Genomic DNA, 23775 nt, shown 5'->3' on the forward strand with positions numbered 1-23775 from the left:
GGTTGGTAACCCCAGAACTACTGTTGGAATAAAAGTCAAACAGCTTAACTTCAGAGAGCCTGTCCCTGAGCACATTGACAAAACAAGTCAATAGCTGTTTGTTAGATTTTTTTCTCTGGCCATTTTGCTCACAGAATTCAACAAAACCACTTCCTACACAGCTTTTTTTCTTTCACACCCTTGTAGACACAAAGAGTCAATATTTGTCCCTAGGCAACACAGCCATTAGATGGAAACCCCCTTGACAGTGGGTATCACCCCTGGCCTTGCTCGTCAGGTGATTGCCGTGGTCCTTTGGCATCTGGGAGGTTTGATCCTGTCCAGCCTTCACAAAGCAAAGGGACCCCTTGGGGTCCTCTCTCTGGTGGAAGGGGACAGGCAGAGCAAGCAGGGCCATGAGTGGAAATGGGAAGGGATAAATAATTAATTTCCTGAAATCTGGACAACTGTTCCCGTCCCTTGTCCACCTGCTGAAGGGATTTCCATTTTGAAACACCAGCACTGATACAGTGGCTCCCTTCAGGGACATCTGAAATGGTGACAAGTGCCCTGACTGGGAACAGAGGTGTTTAATCCCAGCACTTGTCCCCAGCAGCACCGTTGTTCCACCACCTTTCTCCCCTTGTCCTTCAGCAGTATCTGAACTGTAACAAAAATCCCTGCTTCATTTTGCCTGTAGAAATAATGCAAACACACAAAGGCTCTTTCTTTTATCCATCTTCATCTTGAGGTTATGGGGAAAAAAAGTGAGTAAATGTTTACAGCTGTTCCAGCCAGAGCACAGCAAAAACCCAGAGGTGATCTTCTCTCTTACTCTTCCTGTACCAAGAATATGAATAGAGGGAGGTTTCAATCCCTGTGAAAAGTCTCTGATTATTCCTAGTGCCTTGATTATTTTTTTTTTCAAGGCAAGAAAAACCACTATTTTAAGGCATCACTAGAGGAATGAATTTGACAAGCCTTTATCCAAATGAATGTTTAAATTCTGAAAGGGGAAAGAAATCCAGTGTGACTGACAAGGTCCTTTTCAAGTACATAATATGCTGAACCTTACATGACATTTCTGTGGGTGTTAGTCTAAAGAGCTATCTTTACATGCAATGTAGCAAATGAACTGTGTAAGGCGAGGGCTGGAGCTATATGCATCCTTGCTGAGTAGTACTATAGGATTGTAAAACCTGACAGGCTTGTTCTTTTAAAGCTCCATGTCCCCAGGGAAAAGGCTGTGTGTTCTTGTTCTTCAAACACCTGAAAAGTTTGTTCTAGACTAACTATTGCCATTTATAGTCTATGTTGCAAGGAAGAGATCTTGGTTGTTTTGTTTTCTTTTTAAAAAAGCTAAACCCAGGCAGTTGATCCCTAAAGAAATGAGGGGCTCGGGGTGGAAGAGGTGCTGTGGGAGGAGCTGATAGAGGTGAAGGAAATGCTGCTCAGGCTCTCAGGAGATCTCATTGTCCTTTTCCCACTGAGGAAATGTTTGCCTGCTCTTTCCCCTCGAAGGTTAGGAAAGGGCTTGGGGTCTTGTAGCCAGTCCCATCCCACCCTACTGGCAGAAAGAGATGAGAAACTCAGTGGTGGGGTTTGGATGGCCCTTTGGTCAGGAATGAGGAATGTCAACAGCAGCTGGGGATACTTTATAATGCAGGCAGCACCCTCCAGCTCCAACTGGAGACCTGTGGAGAAAGGGACACTTCCCGTTGCTCCAGAAGAGCAAAAAGGTAGAATGCTGCAAGTAAAGTTTTGGCAGAAACACAGGGTTGTTTGTTTTTTCAATGAGAAACCTTATTGGTGCTGCCTCATTTCCTTCTGGTGGTCTCTGCACCGGTGGTTGATCTCACCTTATCCCCATCCTTTAATTGTCTTTTTTTTTTTTAAATTGTTTGAAGATCTTTATCATGTGTCCCTCCCTAGTTTTCCATCTATCTTTTCTTCTCCTTTCACTTTTTTTTATGGACTTTTGGGTCATCCTCACTCTCCCCCAGGGTTCTCTTGTCAGTTGTTCAGGTGATCCTTGAGGGGCAGTGCTGAAACCCCACTGGCTGAGACCATCCCCCTGAGAAGGAGAGCAGATAAGTCTGGCCAGATTTTCCAATTTGTAAGGTGGGAAATCCCCCAACCTCCCAATGGCCTTACCACGAGTAGCTGTTTGCATTTAGTTTTTCTTTCCCTGAATTTCACGTTTGTTTCTTTTTACTTTCAGGATGGCTACCAAGCTCCTTTCAGCGCTGAATTAGGGAAACAGAGGATACAGTAGCAGCTAAGCTCACCTATTAATCAAATTAATATGTCTTGGTGAACCAATTCAGAGCACCGTGGTGCTGGCTACGGTGATTTCATAACATCTCATGACATTCAATATTTTTGTTAAAGCTCTGCTTCTCAGATTCATGTGATGATGGGAGAAGCTGAGGAGGAATTAGCAGTAAAGTATCCAGAGCACCTGGCTGTAGAGAGTAATTGGCAAATGGGACCCCAGTGCACCCTAAAGCCTCAGAAAACCAGAAGGCAAATAAAAAGCACCTGCAAACAACTGTTGTTGGCTGAGCTTGCTGGAAAGACGCATGAAATGTGCTTGACTGGCTGCTCCTGCGGACAGGAGCTGTTGAGTGTTGATCCCAAGTTCTCCAAGATGCCACATTGTTTTTCTGGGTAGCCCCTTGTGGAGAGCTGGGAGCCATCAGGGGGTGGAGGCGTGGGGGTGGGTGCAAAGTGGGGCGAGAAATTATCGCAGAATCACAGAACGTGCTGAGTTGGAAGAGACCCACAAGGATCATCGAGTCCAGCCCTTAGTCCTGCACAGGACCATCCCCAAGAGTCACACCATGTGCCTGAGAGCATTGTCCAAGTGCTTCTTGAACTCTGTCAGGCACCCACAAAAGCTGTGGAGCGGGAAATCTGGACCTCTAACCCCCCAGGATGGGTTGTAATGAAACCTGATAGAATTATATACCCCTGATAGAGGATTTTGAGGTGCTCTACATGTTACCAGGCACTTTGACTTCAAATACCTGTGTGGGTTTTCCCAGCAATACAGAGAACAGACTCCCCTTTCTCTTTGGACATGCAGCAGCTGGGAAGTGCCAAGAAGAGTCAGAACACCTCAGACTCAGGGGGCACAAATGTTCTTTTGAAGTTTGGGAGCACGAGGCCACTTCAGAGGCTCTGTCTTGGTGCCATTTCCTCTGTGCATCAGCCACATCTGAGTAAGTGGGTGGCTGAACACACACAAGGGTGCAGTGAATAGGCACTGGGTGCATTGCTCATGGAAGGGAACCAGATTTCACCAATCTTCAGCTTTCTGTGGTGAGGAGTTGCTTCGGCCAATGCTGCTTTGGTGGGAGGAGTGCATGAAAAATCTCAGAATCATAGAAAGGCATAGGTTGGAAGGGACCTTGAAGATGCCTAGTTCCAATGCCCAGCCATGGGCAGGGATGCCACCCACTAGATAAACCTCTGGCTGCCATTCCTTCCCAAGGGGTTGTGCTGGGCAGGGGCAGCAGTGTGAGCACCACACACGGGTGAAGGTGCTGACTTAGAGGAGCAGTGAATTTGTGCTGAGTGAAACTGGGACTGTCATTTGCTATGGGCTGCCCATACACAGCCCCCACCCCCTGAGAAATTACAGTGTTAAAACATGCTGCTAGTCAAAATATGGCAGAAAATACAGTTTTACAAACCCCCTTGACAGGAAAATTTCAAAAATATGTGGGATAGGTGGCAGTAAGACAGACGCCTGATAAACAGCTGGTCATAAAGGCAAACTACCCACAGACAAAGGAGGTGACTGTGAGACTGGTGGAAGACCTCTCCTGCCATTCCTGTTCTGCTGTGGAAATGGCTTAAGCTGTTACCAGGAACAGTTTGCAAAGGCTCACACAAAGCCACTGTCAGAAATAACTTGAATGCAGAGAGGAAAAAATTGCTCGAGAGTTCTTTTGGGAAGGATTAGGTTTTAAATAATTGCCATTTATAAGTTAATTTCACATCCTTTTGGAGCTTGGCCTACTAGGATTTGAAGGCTTGACTGGAGCTGGCAGACAGGGTGGGCGCTGATTCCAGGGCCTGACTGCCAAGAAAGAGGAAAATATTAAGAGTAAAAATTGGCGATGCAAAAAAAAAAAAAAGAAAAGGCCAGAGAAATATAGGGAAATGAGATTTAGTTTAGGAAAATTATTGTTCTCTGAGCCATGGACTGATTTTTTGGTTGGCATATTAGTCACAGTCTTACATGAGCTTGGCCCCTGTAATCAATGTCTGAAGGGAAACTGGTGGTGAACACAACTCTCAACACTTAATTAATTTGCAAATCCATGATTTCGTTATTTTTAATCATGGATTTTTTTTAATTTAAATTCGTATCTAGGTCTATTTAAAGCAGTGGGGAGACTCCTCTCAGCTTTAACAACTTTGAATCAAGCCCTGTAAAAATAGATGCTACGTGCCTCAAGGCTTCTGCTGCAGCCTTGCCAGCTGAGTCCAAGCAGCAAAGCAAAACCCACGACTCTTCTAGTTCTTAATCCCAGCTCTGTTGGATCATGAGTTACTTGGGCCCAGCAAAGCCCATATGACACCTCTTAGTCCTTTTTCCCAGTGCTGGACTAGGCCTGAGGGATCTGAGCTTGCTCCTGCCATTCTCTAAGGTGCTGAGCACACACATCCCCTCTGTGTTTGCCTGGGCTGGTTTGGTAGCAGAGAGGTGTTCTCCTGCCCAGGAGACACTTTTAACAGAGCCATACAGCAGATGAACAGCTCATTCCCAACAGGAAAATGTGTGTGGTGAAAAGAAAAATACCCAGGACACATGGGAGAGCAGTGAACCCAGAGTGGAGCCCTGTTGCAAGGGCTTCTCCTCCTTACAGGGCGAGTCAAACCATTGCTAAACCAGAGAGCACTGAATCAGAGGACAGCCTGAACCATGGAGCAGCTGCAGAGACATCTCTGCAGACCCATGGCTTGCAAATCACCTCTGCTGGAACATGGGTGGACCAGGCCAGATCTTTACCTGATCATCAGCTATCAGGTAAAACCACACACCAAGAGATTGGAGATGCAGACAGATTCAAGAAAAACTGATGAAAACAGATTGTTAGACAGCCTGATGGATCTCAGTGAAGGACATGTTTTTCTTTCTGGAAGAGAGCCATGATGTAGAAATAGACTGAAACCAAGAAAGAGGGCTGCAGCCGTAGCTGAGGCTGTATATTTAAACGTTTTTGCTGTCTGACCATCTGGGCCTGCAGCTAAATTTACCTACAAATTATTTTCAATGTTTCTACATCTTGAGAGGTAAAAGGTGCACTTGATACTTTAAGCCAGGAGGAAAGGCAAAATAAATGTCCTGGGCCAGATTTTCCCAGTATCAGGCTTGTGCGTGTGGTTTAGAATGTCCAACCTGTCTTATCAGCCTTCAGCCACCCCTGACTTGAACCCCATCCTGGATGCTTTGGCTCCACAGCCAACACATAATCTTGACTTGCATTCTTGCTCTGTATAACACAACTCAGTACAACGACTGGCAATGCAAATGACTCACATCTTTTCCTGCACTTATGCTGTTGCTGATTTCTTTCTCAAACCACAGCTAGAGGAAGGCTCTTTCCATGATGAAAATACTTATGGGTGATCCCGAAAGCCCAGTTTCTTACACAACTCAGTCAAATTTGCTTGGTGACTCCTGCACACCTGGAACCCAAGAGGAAGCCCCAAAACCAGGTGAGGTCTGGCAGACCCCTAGACATCAGGGAAGGTTTTGTGTGGGCCTCTGACACCCCACGGGGAGCTCACGTGATGGGGACTGGCAGATTCTGGGTGAGAATGTTGTGGTTTGCCACTTTTGCGACATTCTACCACAAAATGAGGCACCTCTATCTAGCCCTGGGTTGGCCACTGCTGTGAAAGGAGTCCACCACTCCAAATTTTAAGTGCCTGACTCACTCCTTTGGGGACTGACTTACCAGTTTCTCCTTTGAAAGGCAAATGAATGAGGATGGTTGTACTTACTGGTCAGAATTTAGACCCCCTGAGCTCTTGAGGGGTTCCCAGTCATGTACACTGGAGTACTGAGTGTTCAACAAGTCTTGTTGGACTCCGTGTAAACCAATGTCTCATCCTCTGCCTGTGTTGTTTCTCCTCTTAAGGCAATTTTCCCATCTGAATGGTTTCGTGCAAATGGTGCCTCCACTTTTCTTTAGGGAGAAAAATGTGAAAGTATCTGCTGAACAATCATATCCCAGAGCTGATTTTTTTTTTTTCAGATCTTAAACCAAAACCCCATATTAGTCTCCAATTACTGCCCATCAACTTGGGAAAGACTAGAAGTAATTATATTTGGGGATTAGAGAAATTAAATCTCAAGAGACATGGGAGGACCTTTCAGCTTTTTAATGCTGTTGATTGCGTCTTTCTGTTCTGTGTGCCATAAAAGAAATAAAATTTAAATATTTTATGAAAGTAATCTGTGATGGATGATGGTACAGAACTGATCCCATGGTTCAGTTTATCTATGATTTTTAGCAAATTAAAAATAGCCATAGGGAAAGTCTTAAATGCTTCCATCCATCCCACATTATGTATAAAGCATTTCAATCAGAAAGGCTTCCTTGGTAGTAGAGCTCCTCTATCTAGATAGTTGTGAGCATCCTGCCTTCAGAGGGATGGAAAACTCTTCCAAGGCCAAAACACGTGAATGAGATTTATTAATCCTGCAGCCCCTGTCACTCATGATAACGTTAATAATCCATAAGCCATACATCATGCCTAATATCCCACGTTAACAAATGCATCTCTGGGAGATGAACAATAAATCCTGTGCGCTCTACTCCCTCCTCCTCCGTCTGGATGAGAAAGCCCCAGATTTGGTGCAGCTCTTTGCATCTACCCTGGTTCCTTGTCTCTTCCCACACGGGCAGGGGGCTGACGCTGCCCCAGTCCTTCCCGGGGGCTCCCACTCCGTCAGTACTTGTCGCTGTACTTGCAGTCAGGGTAGCGGTAGGCGAAGCGGGAATCGCAGGACCGCAGAGGTTTCAGGATCTCCGCCAGCTTGGCAATGGCCTCGTTGACACCCTGGTCGTCGGTGAGGCCGCTGGCACAGTGCTGGAGGAAGCTGTCTATCTTCTCCTGCACGGGCTGCAGGAATTTCCCCTTCAGGAGCTTGGGCAAAAGCTCTTGACACACCATGACGAGGCTGTGCTTCTCCCTGATGGAGTCACAGGACACGAAGGCAGACTGGCAGTCCACAGTCAAACAGCTAAATATATCTTTGTGCTCCTGCTGGCCATCGATCAGCTGGCTCCCTGCTGGAGACAATTAAACCAGTTGTTAGAAACATGGTAGTGAGCCCCTGGATAATCACAGATGTTCGCTCCTCTGTACTAACACAGGGTTTGTTGTTATCTAAAGGATGTGGGCACCTTTCACCACAAATTACTCTGTGCTGTAGCTGTATATGGGCCAACTTTCTCACTCCTGAAATATGTATATTTTTCTGAATGACAGAGCTCTGCAGAACTGCCTGACAGAGGAATTGGAGAGGAGTCTGTCAAGTCAAACTGATGCAGAAAAAATGAGAACCGGAGTACAAACCTGAAATGTGGAGTTCCTACAAAAACTGCCACAAATAAGCAGACCCATAATTTTTCCTATGTTACCCAAATCATTAGCTTGCAACAACACCTCATCCAGCTGGAATCGAGTTAACAGTAATAGCTGTTGGGACAAGAATAGGAAACCCAGTGGAAAATTTTCTGACAGCTGCTTCTGAATATTTGAGATCAGCTCAGCTGAATGTGTGAGCTGAGGAAAGGCCTTTTGAAAAATTGAACGTTCAAAATTAAACCGTTAAATTATTGGAAGAATTGTCTTTGACTAGCTCTACTTTGTGGATTAGACCAACATAACCTGTGAACAACGAATAGTAATGCTTAGTAACCCTTGATTTTATGTAAAAATGACAAAAGTGGGATTTTGCTGTTATAATAATAATAATAACCATTATTAATGTGATAAATTCACATAAAATGGATCCAATTGGACCCAATACTTAAATGAAATTACGAAATTTCTACTTGCAAATACTGACATTTGCGTGGCAAAAGTTTTAAAAGGGGTGATTTAGGAAAAATTCAAATGAAAGTGTTGAGCGCTGTGTGCACTGAAAGCTGCTGCCTGCTACGGGGGGGAAGCAGTCACCAAATCACTGACTGCACAAGCGAAATACCTGTCGCCTTCCCGACTCAGAGCCAGGATGGCAGGATCTGCTGTTGGTAAACTCTTCATTATTTTAGTTATTAAAAAGAACCCCAACCCAGCAGCGGAGCTGAACGTAGCAGGTGACAGATTTGCTCGCTAAGCCCTCCGGCGACAGACGCGCGGCCACGGCGCCTGCTGAGTACCTTCCTCCTTGTCGATGATCCCCAGCGTGCTGGCATCCCGGATGAACAGATGCCCGTTGCTGAACACGCCGAAGGTGCCAGCGTCCACGTGGGTGAAGTAGAAGAAGTAGTTGAGGTCGTTGGTGCCCATGGAGCGGAGCACGGCGAGGAGCTGCAGGGCCAGGTCGGCGGCCACCTCGGGGGCCGCGCTGTAGAAGTCGCGCAGGGGTTGGGTGCTGGCGCTGACCACCAGCCTCCCACAGGAGCCCAGGTACCGTGGGAAGGGCCACCCCTCCACATCGGGGAAGATCTGCCAGGGAGAGAAGGAATGCAGGGATTATCCCTGTCTTCTGGCTGCTGTGCTCTGCCCATGGACCCGCCTCCCTCCAGTGCTTTGGTCTCTAAACCAGCCTGAAACCCTTCCTCACCCCATCCTGCCCCACCATCTGGGAAAGGTGCTGCTCCATCCTGGAGGAGCTATAATGCTTTTATTTCCCTTTTCTTTTTGGTCTTTTTTTCGTAATGAAGGAAGAATCTGACATTTCAGGACTTATTCTACTAGGGAAACCAACTGGAAAGTCCAAGATAATAATGGGCTTCAAAATCATTAAAATTTTAGCCACAGAACATCTAATTTTAGGTGTCTTTTATGGGTCCCTCATGAACACTGTGTAGCCAGTCATGGCTCGGAGGTGAGGTGGGGCTAAAGCAGTTTTTGCTAATTTGTAAGAACTGCCTGGCTCTTTTGCAGGAGACTTTGCAGTCGCAGTAACAGAAATGCTGAGTGTTTGCTATGGTGGGGGCACCTGGGCTGGGCTCCCTGCCTCCCTGCAGCTCATGCAGTTATCCCTGGTGGAAACTAAACCATATGACTGCTGAGCTGTGCCAACACAAAGCTCTCTGTCATTTACATTATGACTTATCCATCTACCCAGTGCCCTGGGCTCTGCCAAGGCATTATGAACTTGTCCAGTTTCATGTTTAAGGTTGCTTCTCCCTTCTGCTGTGAAGGCATTTTGGGTACCCATGTAAAATCAAGCCATTCTTTGGCATATTTTTTTCACCTCTTTAAGCTGCATTCCCATGTCTTTAGAGCGCTAAGAGCCACAGCCTCAGGTCCCAGTGAGCCATGGCTGGGGTGGCTGAATGATCCCCAGGAGCCTCCTGGAACATGAGCACCATTTCCCCTCCCTGGGAGAGGGTAGAGCTGCATGTGCTGCTGAGGGCGGTGATGATCTGGGGCCAGAGACAGATGATGCTACCACTGCCTCTGCTCTTCATTAAATTGTGAAGGGTTGCAAGAAACAACAATGAGGACTGATGGTGTGCTGGTGTGGGGAAAGGTGAGGATACTCCCTCGGAGATATAAGGAAAGAGAGGAGCCACTTGCCAGGCACATCAGCCAGGGAACAGGGGAGGGGTGTGAGATGTCCCAGACCACTGCCTTCACATCCAGAGTTCAGTTGTATTTGGGATTCCACTCAACACTTCTGCAGAGCTGCAGTTTGCCATGGAGCTAGTCACCAGGGGCATGCAAATGGAAAACACAGCACTGGCACACGGAACATGGGAAGTCAGTGCTCCCCAAGTCCATGTTCAACATCCATGCTGCATCTTGATCCTCCCACTCTAAACCATGCTCTTTCCCTTTCATAAACAGACTGTAATTTTAAGTAATACATTAGCAATGCAAACTTAACACTGTGAAGTATCAGGGATGTGTAAAACCCTGGCTTTCACAGTCGCTACTGCAATACCTGCCTGGCTTCTGATTTATTTAAGGACTTGGGCATTCCCATCTCTCCACAGCCTCATGGGCTGATGCAAGGAACACTGCAGGAGCCTGCTTGGCTTCAACCATCCAACCCCATAGAAGAAATACACTTTGTGGAGGCCAGAGAGTGGCCCAAAGGCTAGGGCTGGGACTCCTCTGCAGCTGGGGGCTGGTGCACATCTCGTGGGAGGATTTGCTTGTGAGGGCTTGTGGGGTGGTGTTCCAAGCCGGGGCAGGGTGGTACACACCTGTAACAATATGGGGTGTGAATTCACTGCCAGTGTGTACAACAGGCGTAGCTTGTCCCGGTCAGTGAGATGGTCCATGTAGATGCTGCCAGCGTCCGGCACCTCGGCGTAGCGCCGCACTATCCTGTCCAGGAGTCTCTGGGATGGGCAGCGCAGCATTGGGCTGGACAGGCCCTGGTGAGAGGGGAAAACACGGCAAAGATGTCTATTTTCCAGCCTGAGATGTTGCAACATGCTTGGACCATGCTGGGGGTAGAGGCACCTCTGTGCTCTGCCCGCTGTGGCACAACTCCCAAGGGTGTGGGCACACGGGTGGATCTCAACAGCAAACCCCTCCTGGGAAAAGACCTGTGCCATCCAAAAATGCCTGTTCACAACTCAGGTTTCCAGAATGGCTCCCAGTCTTCACGGCACAGCCATGGACACTGCAAACCTCGTATTCCCCCGACTGAAAGCACCACGTGTGTCCACACTGCAGGCCTCCTCCCTCCACCCGGGTTTCCAGCCCTGGCATCCCAGCTCCCTGGTGGAGGCCCTCCTGTTGTTAAAACAGTGAGTCACTTCCCTCATTAAATAATCTTCAGATCGCTTCACTATTTGCTTAACCTGTGAGCAGCTTTCTTGGAAATACTATTAGCTAAGGTCAGTAAACATGCTTCAAAAGTGTAAATAAACACTCTGTGAGTACAAGCACAGGATATATTCTCTCTCTGATAAACTCACATGTTAACTAGCAAAACCAAATTTGAAAAGACTGTGTGTATTTTTTGTGAATACCAGCAACAAATAGAGAACCATTGGGCTAATGGAGTCAATTATTACTGTATTTCACCGTTCAGAATTGGAAGTTTGGCTTGTAAAATTGCACAAGCAATCAATGGCTGGGATAAATGGCATGGAAATTCATACTTCCATAGTCAAAAATTACTTCTTTTTTTTTTTTTTTTTTTTTTTGAGCTGGTCTTCCTTAATAACCAAGTGGAGTGGATGTATGGAGGCAGTGGCACAGAAGCACTGCCCTGCCATGCCTCTGCTGGGGAAAGGAATCAGGGGTTTTTAAAGCCCTTTTATTAAAAATGATCCCAGTAGCCAAATATACCCTTTTGTATTTTCTTTACGATTTGATGGCTGGGAGATGTTTTTCAGATGAAAGGGCACTGGAGCTCACGTTGCTCCCTGCCATCCTTCATGCTGAGAGCAAAGATTTGACTCAGCATCTCCCCGAGTCATTTGGTGTCTCTGAGGTAGGTCCCTCTCAGCCCTTCCTGTGCGAGCTGTTCATTTGGCATAAACCACTTTATTATCCAGCCACAACAAAGAAATAAAGAAACATGGAAAGAAGGACCATGACATTTTCCCAGCTGGAGGTGGAAAGGGGAACTGGATGTCCTGTGTCTTCTCCTCTGTATCCCTGCTGGCCTCAGTGAGGTCCCAACCATGCCTTCCTTGGCCATCAGTTGCACAGAACAGACCCTGAATGCCAATAGCTGGTCAAAACTACCTGAGAAACTCAACCCCAACTGAAGTGTGGTTGTTTCACAACAACCAAATAACCCTTTTTCCCCAAAAAAGAATAGAACATTTGTCAAAACTAATTTTCCCCAGTTCTAGTTACACCCCTCTCCTCTGGTGTGGCCTGAACAAGGAAATAGTTTCTCAATTAATTGTCTAAAACCACAGAAGGAGGGGTGGGTTGGTTACGGGTTTCTGTCTTGCAGCACTTGCAGGGAGATTGTGGCTGACTCTGTCTCTTTCCCTTTGGAGGAGAAGTGAGAAAAAATGAGCAGAACAGAACTGTGTTAAGTAAGAGATAAATGGTGGAGAAAGTCTCTTGCAGCTCAGTGTGTATGCAAATATTTGCAGCCAAAGTTAGAAAGCCTTGCTGCCTCCAGGAGTTTGTAACGCAAAAGCCGAGACACAGAAGATTACACAGTAGGAACAGAAATCACAGTGACAGGGAAGGCATGAAAGGTATAATTAGGATTTTTCCAGGGTCAGAGCTCATCCTCTTAACAGAGATGTGGACACACGTTGCACACAGTGCTCATGGCTGCTGGTTTCCTGAGGAATTATTTCAGGCACACCAGTGGCAGTGGGGGAGCAGAAGAGCAGGGCTGGGTGCTACCACCTTTGTATCAACCCTTGGTGCAGCTTTCTATAGTTTAACGAAGTCCTGATTCACAAAGACTGGACAACGGGGCCTTTTGATTTCGGCTGAGACAGTCAGCAGTGAAAGCTCAGCACCTCCTCGATTGCTTCAGTGGAGTGGGGTCTCCCCTTCCTGCAGACTGATGGAAACATCCCTACAGCAGAAAAGGAGCTGGAGCTGTAAAATTGTCAGACAAAAATTGTCAGTGGAAGAAAAATATGAAGAACACATACTGGAAGCACTGGAGATACGGATTTATCTGCGAACATCTTCAGTCCTTTGCAGTGTCTTATCACGCCAGAGAATAAGACCTGACAGACAGCCTGATGTATTGTTTGTGATTGATTTACAAAGCTTCTTATTTACTTTGACTAAATACCTACATTTCTATATCTGATAATGAGCAGTTTCTGCAAAGCCTACCTGCAGTCAGCTGTGATTTTCTTCCCCCTACTGCACAGTACATGATGCAATTTAAACCCAGTGTGTGCATACATATGCATATGTGGAGCAGACGCACCCAGAATTCACTCTGACATAAAGACAACCTCTGGAAGACAACATCTCCAGGCTCTGTTTTCTCTTCAGCCAGCCCAAGGAGGGATGGCACAGACCAGGAGCACAGCTGCCTCCTGCCCTGTGTGCTGCTGCCTGGGTGCAGCTTCACCAAATGACCATCTTTAGGGTGGGCTCCACAAGGGAGCACTTGGAGGTAGGAGTCAAAGCTCTCAGAGATCCTGGCCATGTGAATCCAAGGGTCTCCTTCACTCCCAAAAGAAAGAAAGTAAGGATGCCCTGAGAAGCTACGGGGCTCATCCCCACTGCCAGCAGGTTTAACAAAACATGTCTGATGATGAGGTACCAGGTCAAAGAGGGTAGCAGGTCTGGGAGGCAGCTCTGGGAGCCCCATAGAGCCCATCCTTCTCCAGGATGGACTAGCTGACAGAGGAGTGAGCTGCTGCCCATGTGCAGCAAGCAAAGCAACATGTATGGCACTCAGAGGCCAAATAACCAGCGTGCTGGCACATCTGCTGAGGACAGGCAGAGATGCTGGTCAGTAGTTTCAAACAGTCTGGAGAGAGGGATTCCAAACGATGGCTTTTCAACCCAGTACTGCTTTCCTCTGTCTGCCTTCAGCATTTTCCAGGCTGTGCTTTGGAGACAGGGTTGTAAATTTGCCTGGTGGGCGATCTGTGCTGAAACTAACCTGCTTTGCTGTTGCTCTTCCCCTCCAACAGGAAAAGCATGCAGCACAGTTTGAGGTGATGAGCTCCTGGGCGAAGCAGTGGGTGGCTGGGTTTGCCGTGCAGGCTGAGCCCCTGCTAAATCCTGCTCATCTCTGAAGCAGGTTGGATTTTAAGACTGAAGAGTTTGTTGCATCCAGTAAAGATTTTCATTGTGGCGGGTGAAATAATCACCGTGGCAGGCAGCTCGGCTGATGGCAGGGCAGGCAGCGTACAGTGGGGAAACATTCCTTCATGGTCTGTCATTTTGATTCGAGCACGTTATGGTCTGTCACAATTTTGTGTCTATAAGACAAAACTACCTGAGCCCATTAGCTTTCCTCAGTGACTGCCATATAAGATAAACTGCAGGGAGGGGAGTACAGACGCCGCTGGGTGACTGCAGCTTTGTGAGACAGAGTGGGCATCGTGTCAGGCATCGAGATCCATGTGCTGTTAACATCTCTGAAAAGGGGGACGGGAGGAAATAAAGCCATAAGAGCAAGTCTGAAGGTAAGTACTTGCAGTGACATATGGCACCCCCCAAGAAACACCCCTCTGATGGCTCATGTTGGGTTACCAACATGGACTTGCCCAGCAAACACCGCAGAGGGGCAGTGGCACTGGGCTGGGGTGAAGGCAGAGGTGCTCCTGCGGTTTTTCCATGGGAGGAGGACAGGAGGGGTGGTCAGAGAGGAAGGGAATCCCCATCTCTATGGGGCCAGACAGCTTGGGGAGGTCATACTGCAACCTGTGGTGGCTGGGGGGCGTCTTGGGTACAAACTCACTCAGGCAGTGTGACTGCAATTTTGTTGCCGCTGGCCACTTTTCAATTTAGACCACTGTGAGACCAGAAGCCATTTTGCAGAGTGCATGCCTGATCTTAAAAAGTGATTTGCTGCTGAAATTTGGAGGTGGGGGAGAAGGTCCCAGGTCCTCTGGATCACAGTGCTTCTCCATGTATTCAAACCTGCACTCTGTTAGAAGGGATTTGTATTCTAATTTAGGTTTCTCTGGCTGATTAATAGAAACAGAGGACCACGAAAACATGAGCAGAGCAATCCTGAGGCTGATTTGCAAAGGTCTAGGCCTCCCTGCAGCCTCCCATGCCCTCTCCAACTAAAAAGCTGCAGGGCTTGCTGAAATGTCCCGGGGAGTTTGTCCCTGGGCTTGTCCCCAGCGGCTGACACTGAGCTCACTTCAGAGGGACCCCGGAGCCAGCTCAGCTTCCCACTGCTGCTGCACAGGGAAATTCAAGCTCCTGGGAGAAACTGGATAAGTGCAAGGTCAGGGCTCCCCAGCCAGAGTCTCCATGCGAGCATATGTGTGTGTGTGCATGTGTGTATGGATGTGTGCATCCATGTGTGTGTGTGTGTGTGTGTGTGTGTGTGCAGTCCAGCCAGCTCAGCTGGGAGTTCAGACTCGGAAAGGACGGGGTAGGGAAAACTGTATAGCACACGAAGAGCCTTTTAAGGAGAAGGATTTGGGCTCAGCTAATGATTTAACTTTGCAGCAGATCTGAGATACCACAGAGCCACATTTCTCCAGTTACTTTTTCACCCAGCTCAGCAAATGGAAGTTTTAATCTTTTCTTCCCTTTCATACAGCACTGCTGGGGGAGGCAGGCCAGTTTTGCACAAACACACTGGACACTCCAGCGAGGCTGGAGGACCTGGCAGCCCAACTTGCCCTCCTGCAGCCCCCTGGAGTGCTACCTGGGGGGACAGTGATGGCCAGCAGGTGCCTGGAAAGTTGTGCTGCTTGCTGCCCCAAGGAGTTGTCCCTTCCCATGGCCCACAGGCTCAAGTGAGAGATGCTCTGAGTGGGAGTGATAGGAATCTGTCCACTACTGATTACGTGAGTTTACCTCAGCATGTTCATTCTCTCCCCTAGAGATTAAAACAGATTTTACCCCCCAATTTTCCCTATCTGTACACTACTAATTACCTCAGTTTACCTCATGATGTTCATTCCCTCTGCTACAGATCACCTCAGATTTTATCCCAAAAATTTTCCCAGCATTTCCACTAAAATAACTCATTTTTACCTCAAAATGTTCATTCTCTGCCCTATAGACTACCTCAAATTTACTCTCAAAATTTTCCTGCCTATCCACTACTTGTTACCTCAAATTGTTCTTTTTTTTCCCCTTTGCAGATTACCTCAGATTTTACCCCCCAAACTTTCCCTACTTGTCCACTACTGATTACCTAATTTTTACCTCAAAATGTTCTTTTCTTTCCTGTACAAATTACCTCAGATTTTACCACAAAATCTTTCCTACCTGTCCACTACTGATTACCACAGTTTGCCCCAAAATGCTCATTCACTCTGCTAGAGATTATCACAGATTTTTACCAAGATTTTCTCCCTAGTGCCTCTCCCGAGGTGTCTGGACAAAGCAAAGTGTAGCTTTTACCCAAAAAGATGTTTCCCTGTCAGGCATGTGCCACTCAGGATGGTACTGGCTTCAGGGGGACCTGCTGTGCCTGACTGTCAGTGATTTGGGCAAGTCCATCTCTGTGCAGCCCAGGCACCATCCCTGGCTGCTGAATGGGGTCTCTCACTCTCCCTTCTCAAGTGTGGTGCTCCACAGGGCAGCAGAAGAGGAAAAACTAAAGCAGCAACTAAAAGTAAAATTAAGTCCATTTTTCACAGCCACTTTTCTCTTGGAAGGGGAAGAAGTACTGGAATAATCCTTCTTTGCCTCTCAGGGTCTTGTTTAGTGTATATCAAACCTCCTCCCTGCCCCTCTCCAGTGGTTATTGAAATGTTTTGCTGTTGTTTTGATGGGGTGAGGGGGATGCCCTGTGCCATAGCTGCCCACCTACCTGGTGTCAACAACCCCCCAACACAGTGTGCCTGTCCTGGCTTCATCTGTGACACCCCAGGACTGTGACAGAAAGGGCAGTGTGCTTCTTTGTGCCTGAGGTCATTTGCTATGGATGGCAGGAGGATGAGTAATCGAGGCTCTGGCTCTGACTGCCTGTGCTGCTCTGGGGGGCCCACGCTGGCTTGGTCCCCAGCCCAAAGCAAAATCACTTTCAAGGCATGGGCTGCCTTTTTGGGTGCAACTTTATGACCAAAAAAAAAAACAAACCCAAACCAAAATGCTGAGATATCATTTAAAACCAGAAAATAAAAAAAAAAAGTGGCAGGAATTTCCCCACCAAAGCCATTGCTGTGTTTGTGTGCGTGGCTTTATATTATCCCTGTGCCTGAAGCCAGTGGATGCTACGGCTTTCCATGGGCCTTCAGCCTCAGCCTGCACAAGGAAGCTGATGCTCCCCTTGCTGGGTTCAAGCCCACCCAAGCCCTGGCCAGGCAGTGCCATGGCTTTACCTGTGCCTGGGTGTGGTTTCCCTGGGCTTTTCTTTCCATCAGGGCCTCATTTTTCTTCTCCCCTGTGGCATGGGGGAACACAGGGCTGCCCCATCCCCACCAACTGAGCAGGAAGGAGAGTGCCAACCATCACCCAAACTCGCCCTCCACCCAACAAGTTGCAGCCGTGCCTCCTTCAGACCCTTTTCCGCGCCCCCCAAACTGCATGGCAACCCCTGCTCCCCCCAGCTGGTGTGGGGGGGCAGGAGCCGTGGGGCACAGACCTGGACCAGGTCGGGGGTGAGGCGCTTGGCCCGCAGCCACTTCTGGAAGCGCTGTGTGCGGCGCAGGGCGCGCTCCAGGCTGCAGGTCTTGGTCTTGAGCAGGGAGGTGCAGATGCGCTTGTCGGCCCGGTCGTGCTGGTACTTGGAGGTCAGCCGGGTGATGTCCACCAGCCGCCAGCTCTTGGCATCGTCGGTGTAGTTGCCCGAGTAGCTGAGCAGGTAGCTGGGGGGCAGCTTTAAATGAGAAGAAAGCCAGGTGTCAAACCTGCCAAACCAAAACGAGAGCCCCACGGAGAGCGGGTTAACAAGCCACACGGACACCCGCGCAGCGCCCGCCCCGCCGAGTTTCTCCACCTCGTGCCGACCCCAGGGGCTTTCTGCCATCACAGAATCAGAGAATATTCCTAGTTGGAGGGACCCACAAGGTTCATCGAGTCCAACTCCTAGAGAGAATAGCCCATACAGGGATTGAACCCATGAACTTGCTGTTTTCAGCACCGAGCTCCAACTGAGCTAATCTCAGGGTCATCATGTGACCCAGGCTGAGTGACCCTGGGTGGGTGGACACCAGGGTGAGGCAAGCAGGATGAAACCATCAGCTGAGGAAACATGTTTTGGAAAAGGTATCCTTCTTTGCTTCCCACGTAAACTATGTAATGAACACTATCCCTTGTCAGGAGCAGGGCCAAAGGGTTAAGGGGCGAAACACCCAAATGGGTTTTTTTGGGCCATGTAGAGAGAGGGAGGAAAGGGAGAGGGTCATAGGGTTTTGGTTTGTAAAGAATCCTCAGTGCTTTTAAATTTTCTTAATCCTAGAGGTAGGCTCCTAAAAAAGGAGTACTCAACAGTTAAAGTGACCCTCCTGACAATAAAATCTCCTGACAATAAATGTATTTGCGAATGTCGAAATGAACTTTCGTTTTTAGGTGGTGGCTTTACTCAGTACTGGGGTCAACATGTCTCCCCCAACACTGCTGATTGTATTTTAGCAGGAGGCATGAATGACCTCCCCAGCAGCAGCAGAGTTTGGGGTGCACTGGGGGGACGGAGTACGTGTGCCCTGGGTGTGCAGCACCGCTGTAGCCATGGAGATCTTGCACTAATTTTCTCCCCCTACACAGGCACAGGAGGGGAGCATATGGGCTGGGTAATTAGGTAATTTTTTTTTTTTTGTTTCAGCAGCCCCCTCAGCCCTGCCCACACACGCGTCGCACATGCCAGAGCTGAGGAGTGTGGTGCCTTCTCTGGAAGTGTGCCTGTAACCTGCTCTTGGAAAGAGGCTGAACTCTGACCTTTGGTTTGGCCAACGTCCTGCATTCACTGCCCCTGAAACCTCCTGTCCCAAGCTCCTTGCCCAAGTGCGTAAGAGAGCACGTCCTAGTTTATTCTCACCGTAAATTAAAGCTGGTAGCTCAGAAGTGACACAGGAGAGGCAAGAGGTTCCCTGCAGGATTAGCTAGCTGGAGTGAGATGAAAAGACGTTAACAAATCTGAAAGCTGAAGCTGGTCTGTCGTTTCAACTTCCAGATGGGAAATTGGCACTGAGAAATTTTTTGGGGGATTAATTTTCTCTGATTTCAGGCAAACAACTGACTCAGCGATGCAAACCAGCATCAGAGGCTGATCTACCTCCTCCCCAAGATCCCTCTTGAAGGCAGCACCTCACTCCCCTTCCCCACCACAACCTCTGCAGCTCAGCTCTGGGGCAAACACGGGTTCCCAGGAGGGGGAAAACGCTGGTGCTTGCCCTCCTTTAACATTCGACTCTATTCATGTGTCTCCTTTCAAAAATTTGCCATGGAGATGCAGGCTGGCCAGAAGTGAGGAGGCTCGGCCCCTTCTGTGAACAGGTTGGTGGCTTCCAGTATTTCGGTCCTTTGGGTGTTTTACCCGATATGAAGTTGAAGCTTCCCTAAGATTATGGCACCTGACATGAAGAAAAAAGCTTTGTTTGGGTTTGGGTGGGTTTTTCTGGTCTAGTTTTGAGCTAGGACTAAAGAGCAGAGAATAATTGCTGCCCCTCACTGTGATTTGCTGTGCATCAGGACCCCTCCCAGTGCCTCATCTGCAAAGCGGGCTCAGTGTGCCAGGCGCTCCCGGGAGGAGATGGCAACGGTCTGGGTTTCTCTTTCTTTCTTTCTTTCCTTTTTTCATTTTTAAGTTAAGCACAAATACTCCCTGTGATTTGGCTCAGACCTGTGTGTTCAGGGGAGCTCACGTCAGGCAGATAGCAGGAAAGTGCCGCCTCCCGTGTGCGAGCAGCTCATGGATGTGTGAAATCCAGGGCCGAGCATTAATTTGCGGGCGGATGGAGCGACTTCCTCTGCAGAGCTCTTGGGGGAGAGCCACGCAGGCCTGGGAACCCGGCACGGGCTGCAGCAAGTCTGTATTTGGCATCATTTCTGGGCAGCACAGCGCTGGCCTGGCACACTTGTTAAATACTTTCAAGATTCATCATCAAGTTGTGCTGTAACAACTCACTTCTCGTATGAAGCCCTTTAGCTGAGGGCCTGAATGTGCTTTAATTAAGACTTTCAGTAAGATCTGTGTGAATATGTGAGTCACAGATTACAGGTTTTAGATCAATCCAGAATTAAATTCTGAAAAAAATTCAACCTTGTTTTTCCTTTTTTTTTTTTTTCCTGGATGTAGTGAAGTATTTTGTTTCAGCCAAAATGATTTTGCCTGCATTTGGAATTTTATATTTTTTAAAAAACAATTCTTAAAACAAAAAAAATTAAGAAATGCCATATAAACCCCCATCAAATCTAAGCATTCCATCTTTTTTCAGACTTCTTTCCCATTATTTAAGTCTTGAAGCAAAAAAATAAAGTAATGCTATATAAAACCCCATCAAATCTAAGCATTCCAGCTTTTTCAGACTTCTTTCCCATTATTTTTGGCCAAAGCTCACCACCAGCATCGGCACAAGTCTGCAAATAGTTTTGGCCAGCTCGGTTTCGCAGTGTTTTGAAAGTCTAGCATTTTACAAAAACTTTCACTGCTCTTGGTACAGTTGGTAGTCAGGCTTGGTGTTCTCATTTACAGATGGATAAAGATGGGCAAAGATAAGGGAAGTAAAGAACATTGGAGCACAAGATGAGTCACCAGCCGTTCTGGGAACAAAACCCACATCTTCTTACTGTGAAAGCACGTCACAGCTCCCAAAAACGATGGAGAATTAATAAAGCATGTTCTAATGTGAATTAACAGAGAGAAGCACCAAGTGCCCTCCACCTTTGTGAACATGTGAAAAGGTACACGAAGGTGGATCAAAGAGCACAAGTGCCACTGAAATTTCCCCTGTTTAACTTCCCAACTGCCAAAAAAATCCTAGTTTTTCAAGAAATCAAGCAGGACAACAAGTTTTACCCCTGCAAAGGAAAGCCTGAAGCTGAGTGACTGCTCAGGAGAACATTTTTTAAGTTTCCAAAGTGCTCAGAGCAGAACTGCACGTTATCGCTTATTTGCGTTCTGCACGGCTGGTGGGGAGCCAGCTGCGGGCTGGCTGGAGAGGAAAAAGACTCTTTGGCTTAGGAAGCCCTTCTGCCTTCCCTGAGGCAGAAACATCGTGCTCCCACGTCTGTGGCTCTGCACTCCTGGCCCCTGTGGGACCCTCTGCACAACTGCACCCCTTTCCCACCGCCCCCCTAGAGGAAAGCCAGCACGGCAGCCTCCTGCCTTCACTCACGTAGCACCTTTCTCCCCACCCCCCGGTGCACATGCAGCTGGCCAGCAGCCACCCAGAGGCAGTTGCTCACTGCAGAGGGCTCCTGCTATTTCTGGAGGGCTGAAGGAAGCTGCACGGCCCCAGCCTCCCAAGTGACCGGGCGAGAGTAACCGAACGGGTGCACCTGCGATGAGCTGCACGTGTGGAAGGTGCTTTGCGCCTGGCAGCAGGTCCCTAAAAACCCTGCACAGGTGAGTGGCAAAGGGATCCACAGCAGGTTGGGGCACAGGGCAGGAGCCAGCTCCTGTGCCATCCTGCTGCAGAGAATGAAATGCAGAGCAGCCCATACCCCCAATTCACCCCCAGCCCCTGCAGACCTGTGCCAGCCCCTGTCAGCCAGCTGAGCATGCTGATTGCAAATCTCTCCTGCATTTTGGGACAGCAGTCCAGGCTGGGCTGGGAGAATTCCAGCACTGCTGGCCTAGATCTTCTTTGTGCCTCTGCACCTCACTTAGTACTCACTCTGACATGGAAAGCCAAAGGGTTTTCCCAGCCATCCAGGGCTGGGCCCCCTGATGTGCCATGGCAAAGGGGTGCTCTGGCTTAGCAAGACCACAAGCTGCCTTTTCCCAGCGGCAGTAAGGGAAGGATGGATGTTCAGTATTACAAGTCCATCCCAGACAAACCATTATAGTTTTACTATGCTACGTTTTATAGGATAGTTTAAGATAAAAATGGTGATTTGTCTAATACTATACTACTTACATTATAGCATTAAAAATACAATTTTACTATAATAATTTCTTCTCCCTCGGGCTTTTATATCTATAAAAGAAAGTGCATATGGCTCTATAAATCATATCAGACCCAATAAACCCTTCCTCTGCCAAGCACTGCCTTTAACTTTCTCCTCAAATACAACCGGCAACATTTTCCTTGCTCTCATCAGACACACTCTGTTTTTGAGCCTAAAACTGATTGGATTGGTCTGATGACCACTTGGACAGTGGTATGTCTCACTATCATCGAGGCAGATGCAATTTCTGTCTCTGCCTTCAAGTTCTCACAGAAACCTTCCCAAAGTGCACCAATAATTTAGCCACAGCTATTTTTGAGCATGTGGGTAGCTTGATGTGCAGGAGTCCTCGTGCCTCGGGCAGGCTTAGGTTGCTTTTGATCTTAGTTAGTACGCACGTGAAATTCTGCACATTCATGTTGTTGCACCTGGTACAAAACTATATAGTGTGTTTATATGTTTGTAGTTAACATACTCAGTTTGGAGCATACAAAGCTAAACCCCCTTTGCCTTTAGTCAGTTGCTGATAATAAAATATTTCCAGTAAATCTAAACAAGCTGACTTCTTCCTCCCCTCTTCCCTTCCCCCATCGCTGCCTTGAATTGTTTTAGAGCCACTCTCTAGGCAGAAATTTGTAGCTTTTACTCCTGCTTTCAAATTATAATTCAGGCCTGAAGTATGATCATGTTTGCATTGCTTTAAAAGAAAAGAGCAGTTCATACACATTAATTAAAATACTAAGTGCTGTAAAGGCAAAAGTTGCTCTTTGCATTGTCATTCATGAAAGTATTTGGAAATTCTAACAGGTAACTTTCAAATTACTATGCAGAATGCCTTAAAAATTACTGTGCTGAGTTTCTGACCTTATTTCTTCTTTAAAGAACTTCTTGCATATGGATGTCCCAATGCAGGCGTTGCATTTATCAAGTCCCAGGAAAGTCCGGCCAAAACTGTAGCTGGGTTTGACGTGGGGCACAGATGGAGAAGTTGTTGCTGCTGTGAAAGGGCTACAGCTCAGAGCCAAAACCAGGAGCAGCATCAATGGATCTGCAACTCTGGAGCAAAGGCAACATATCCAGCGCCCCATCTACGGGAGTGAAGAGCTCTGGCTTTTGCGAGTTATCCCTCTCTATGCTTTCGGTCTCTTTTTGATGACTTCAGCCTGCAGTGGCGAGCCCCGAGACACAGCAAGACACTCTGGGTGCAGGAGACCCCTCTGCAGTCCCCATCCTGCCAGCTGGTCACCGGCTCTATTGGCTTGAGGTTTGGGTGGGAAAGATATGTAGGGTGGGGAGAAGGAAATACATGGAGGATGCAGATAACTTGGGTTGCCATGGTTACCTTTCCTTTACTTGGTGCAGCTGCTTTGGCCCCTGCTGACCCCTCCCATCAGCCGACTTGGAAAACAACATGAAGGAGTGCTCATCTGCACTTGCTGCAGACAAATGAAGGATATCCTGTCGCTGGAGCAAAGGGCATGTGCCGGACACATAGTAAAAACCGATCTGGAAGGAGTAATAGCGTGGCAGAAATGCACATTTTACCAGAAGCCAGACCCTTGGTGCTGCTTTATTCCTGGGGATTTGTGATGGGGCACGGCTTGACTTCTTGGATGCTTTCTTGGCTCAGTTTGCCCTTCTCTCAGAAGCCCTGAAAAGGCTGTCAGGTGAAATCATCGCTGTTCTCTTTCTTGAGAATACCATTGTTTAGCAGCAACTGCACCACAGTGTTTCATGCCACAGAAAGCAGGATAGCCTGAAGCTTTCTAAAACTCCCAGCTGACTTAACAGCCTGGCCTCTAAGCCCCTTTTGGAAAATGGAGCTTTTCAGTGTACTTTGAATGCCTTTTCCTGATGGTAGTGGCACCGGAAAGAAGCTAGAGAAAGGGATGGGGGCTAACTCAGGAGCATGTCAGAGGTTTCAAACACACTTAGAAATTA

General features: G+C 47.8%; 1 protein-coding gene across 2 annotated transcripts; it reads right to left on the bottom strand.

The window, feature by feature from the left end:
* Window positions 1–6679: 6679 nt before the first annotated feature.
* Window positions 6680–23099, bottom strand: DIPK2B (divergent protein kinase domain 2B). 2 transcript variants are annotated; one of them, XM_051770882.1, is made up of 5 exons: window positions 22699–23099; window positions 17369–17633; window positions 10392–10565; window positions 8391–8679; window positions 6680–7292 (listed from the first exon to the last, which is right to left on the bottom strand). In XM_051770882.1, the coding sequence occupies exons 1-5, from the start codon at window positions 22920–22922 to the stop codon at window positions 6952–6954; spliced, it is 1293 nt and encodes a 430-aa protein (XP_051626842.1). In that variant the 5' UTR covers window positions 22923–23099; the 3' UTR covers window positions 6680–6951. The 2 variants fall into 2 exon arrangements, with proteins under 2 accessions (XP_051626842.1, XP_051626841.1); XM_051770881.1 differs by having other exon boundaries at window positions 6680–7295.
* Window positions 23100–23775: the final 676 nt, after the last annotated feature.

This window comes from Manacus candei, unplaced genomic scaffold, assembly GCF_025592945.1.
Source record: "Manacus candei isolate 608988 ecotype Guabito, Panama unplaced genomic scaffold, ASM2559294v1 h1tg000126l, whole genome shotgun sequence".
Taxonomy (NCBI): domain Eukaryota; kingdom Metazoa; phylum Chordata; class Aves; order Passeriformes; family Pipridae; genus Manacus; species Manacus candei.

What these genes read in the sequence shown, in the direction of transcription:
- DIPK2B (XM_051770881.1), bottom strand. Translation starts at nt 22,922, where the DNA reads ATGGGGCGCTGGATATGTTGCCTTTGCTCCAGAGTTGCAGATCCATTG. An exon ending in TCACCCCCGACCTGGTCCAG is followed by an intron (nt 10,566 to 17,368) that starts GTCTGTGCCCCA and finishes CCCTCTCACCAG; the next exon opens with GGCCTGTCCAGCCCAATGCT. An exon ending in GATCATCGACAAGGAGGAAG is followed by an intron (nt 7,296 to 8,390) that starts GTACTCAGCAGG and finishes AATTGTCTCCAG; the next exon opens with CAGGGAGCCAGCTGATCGAT.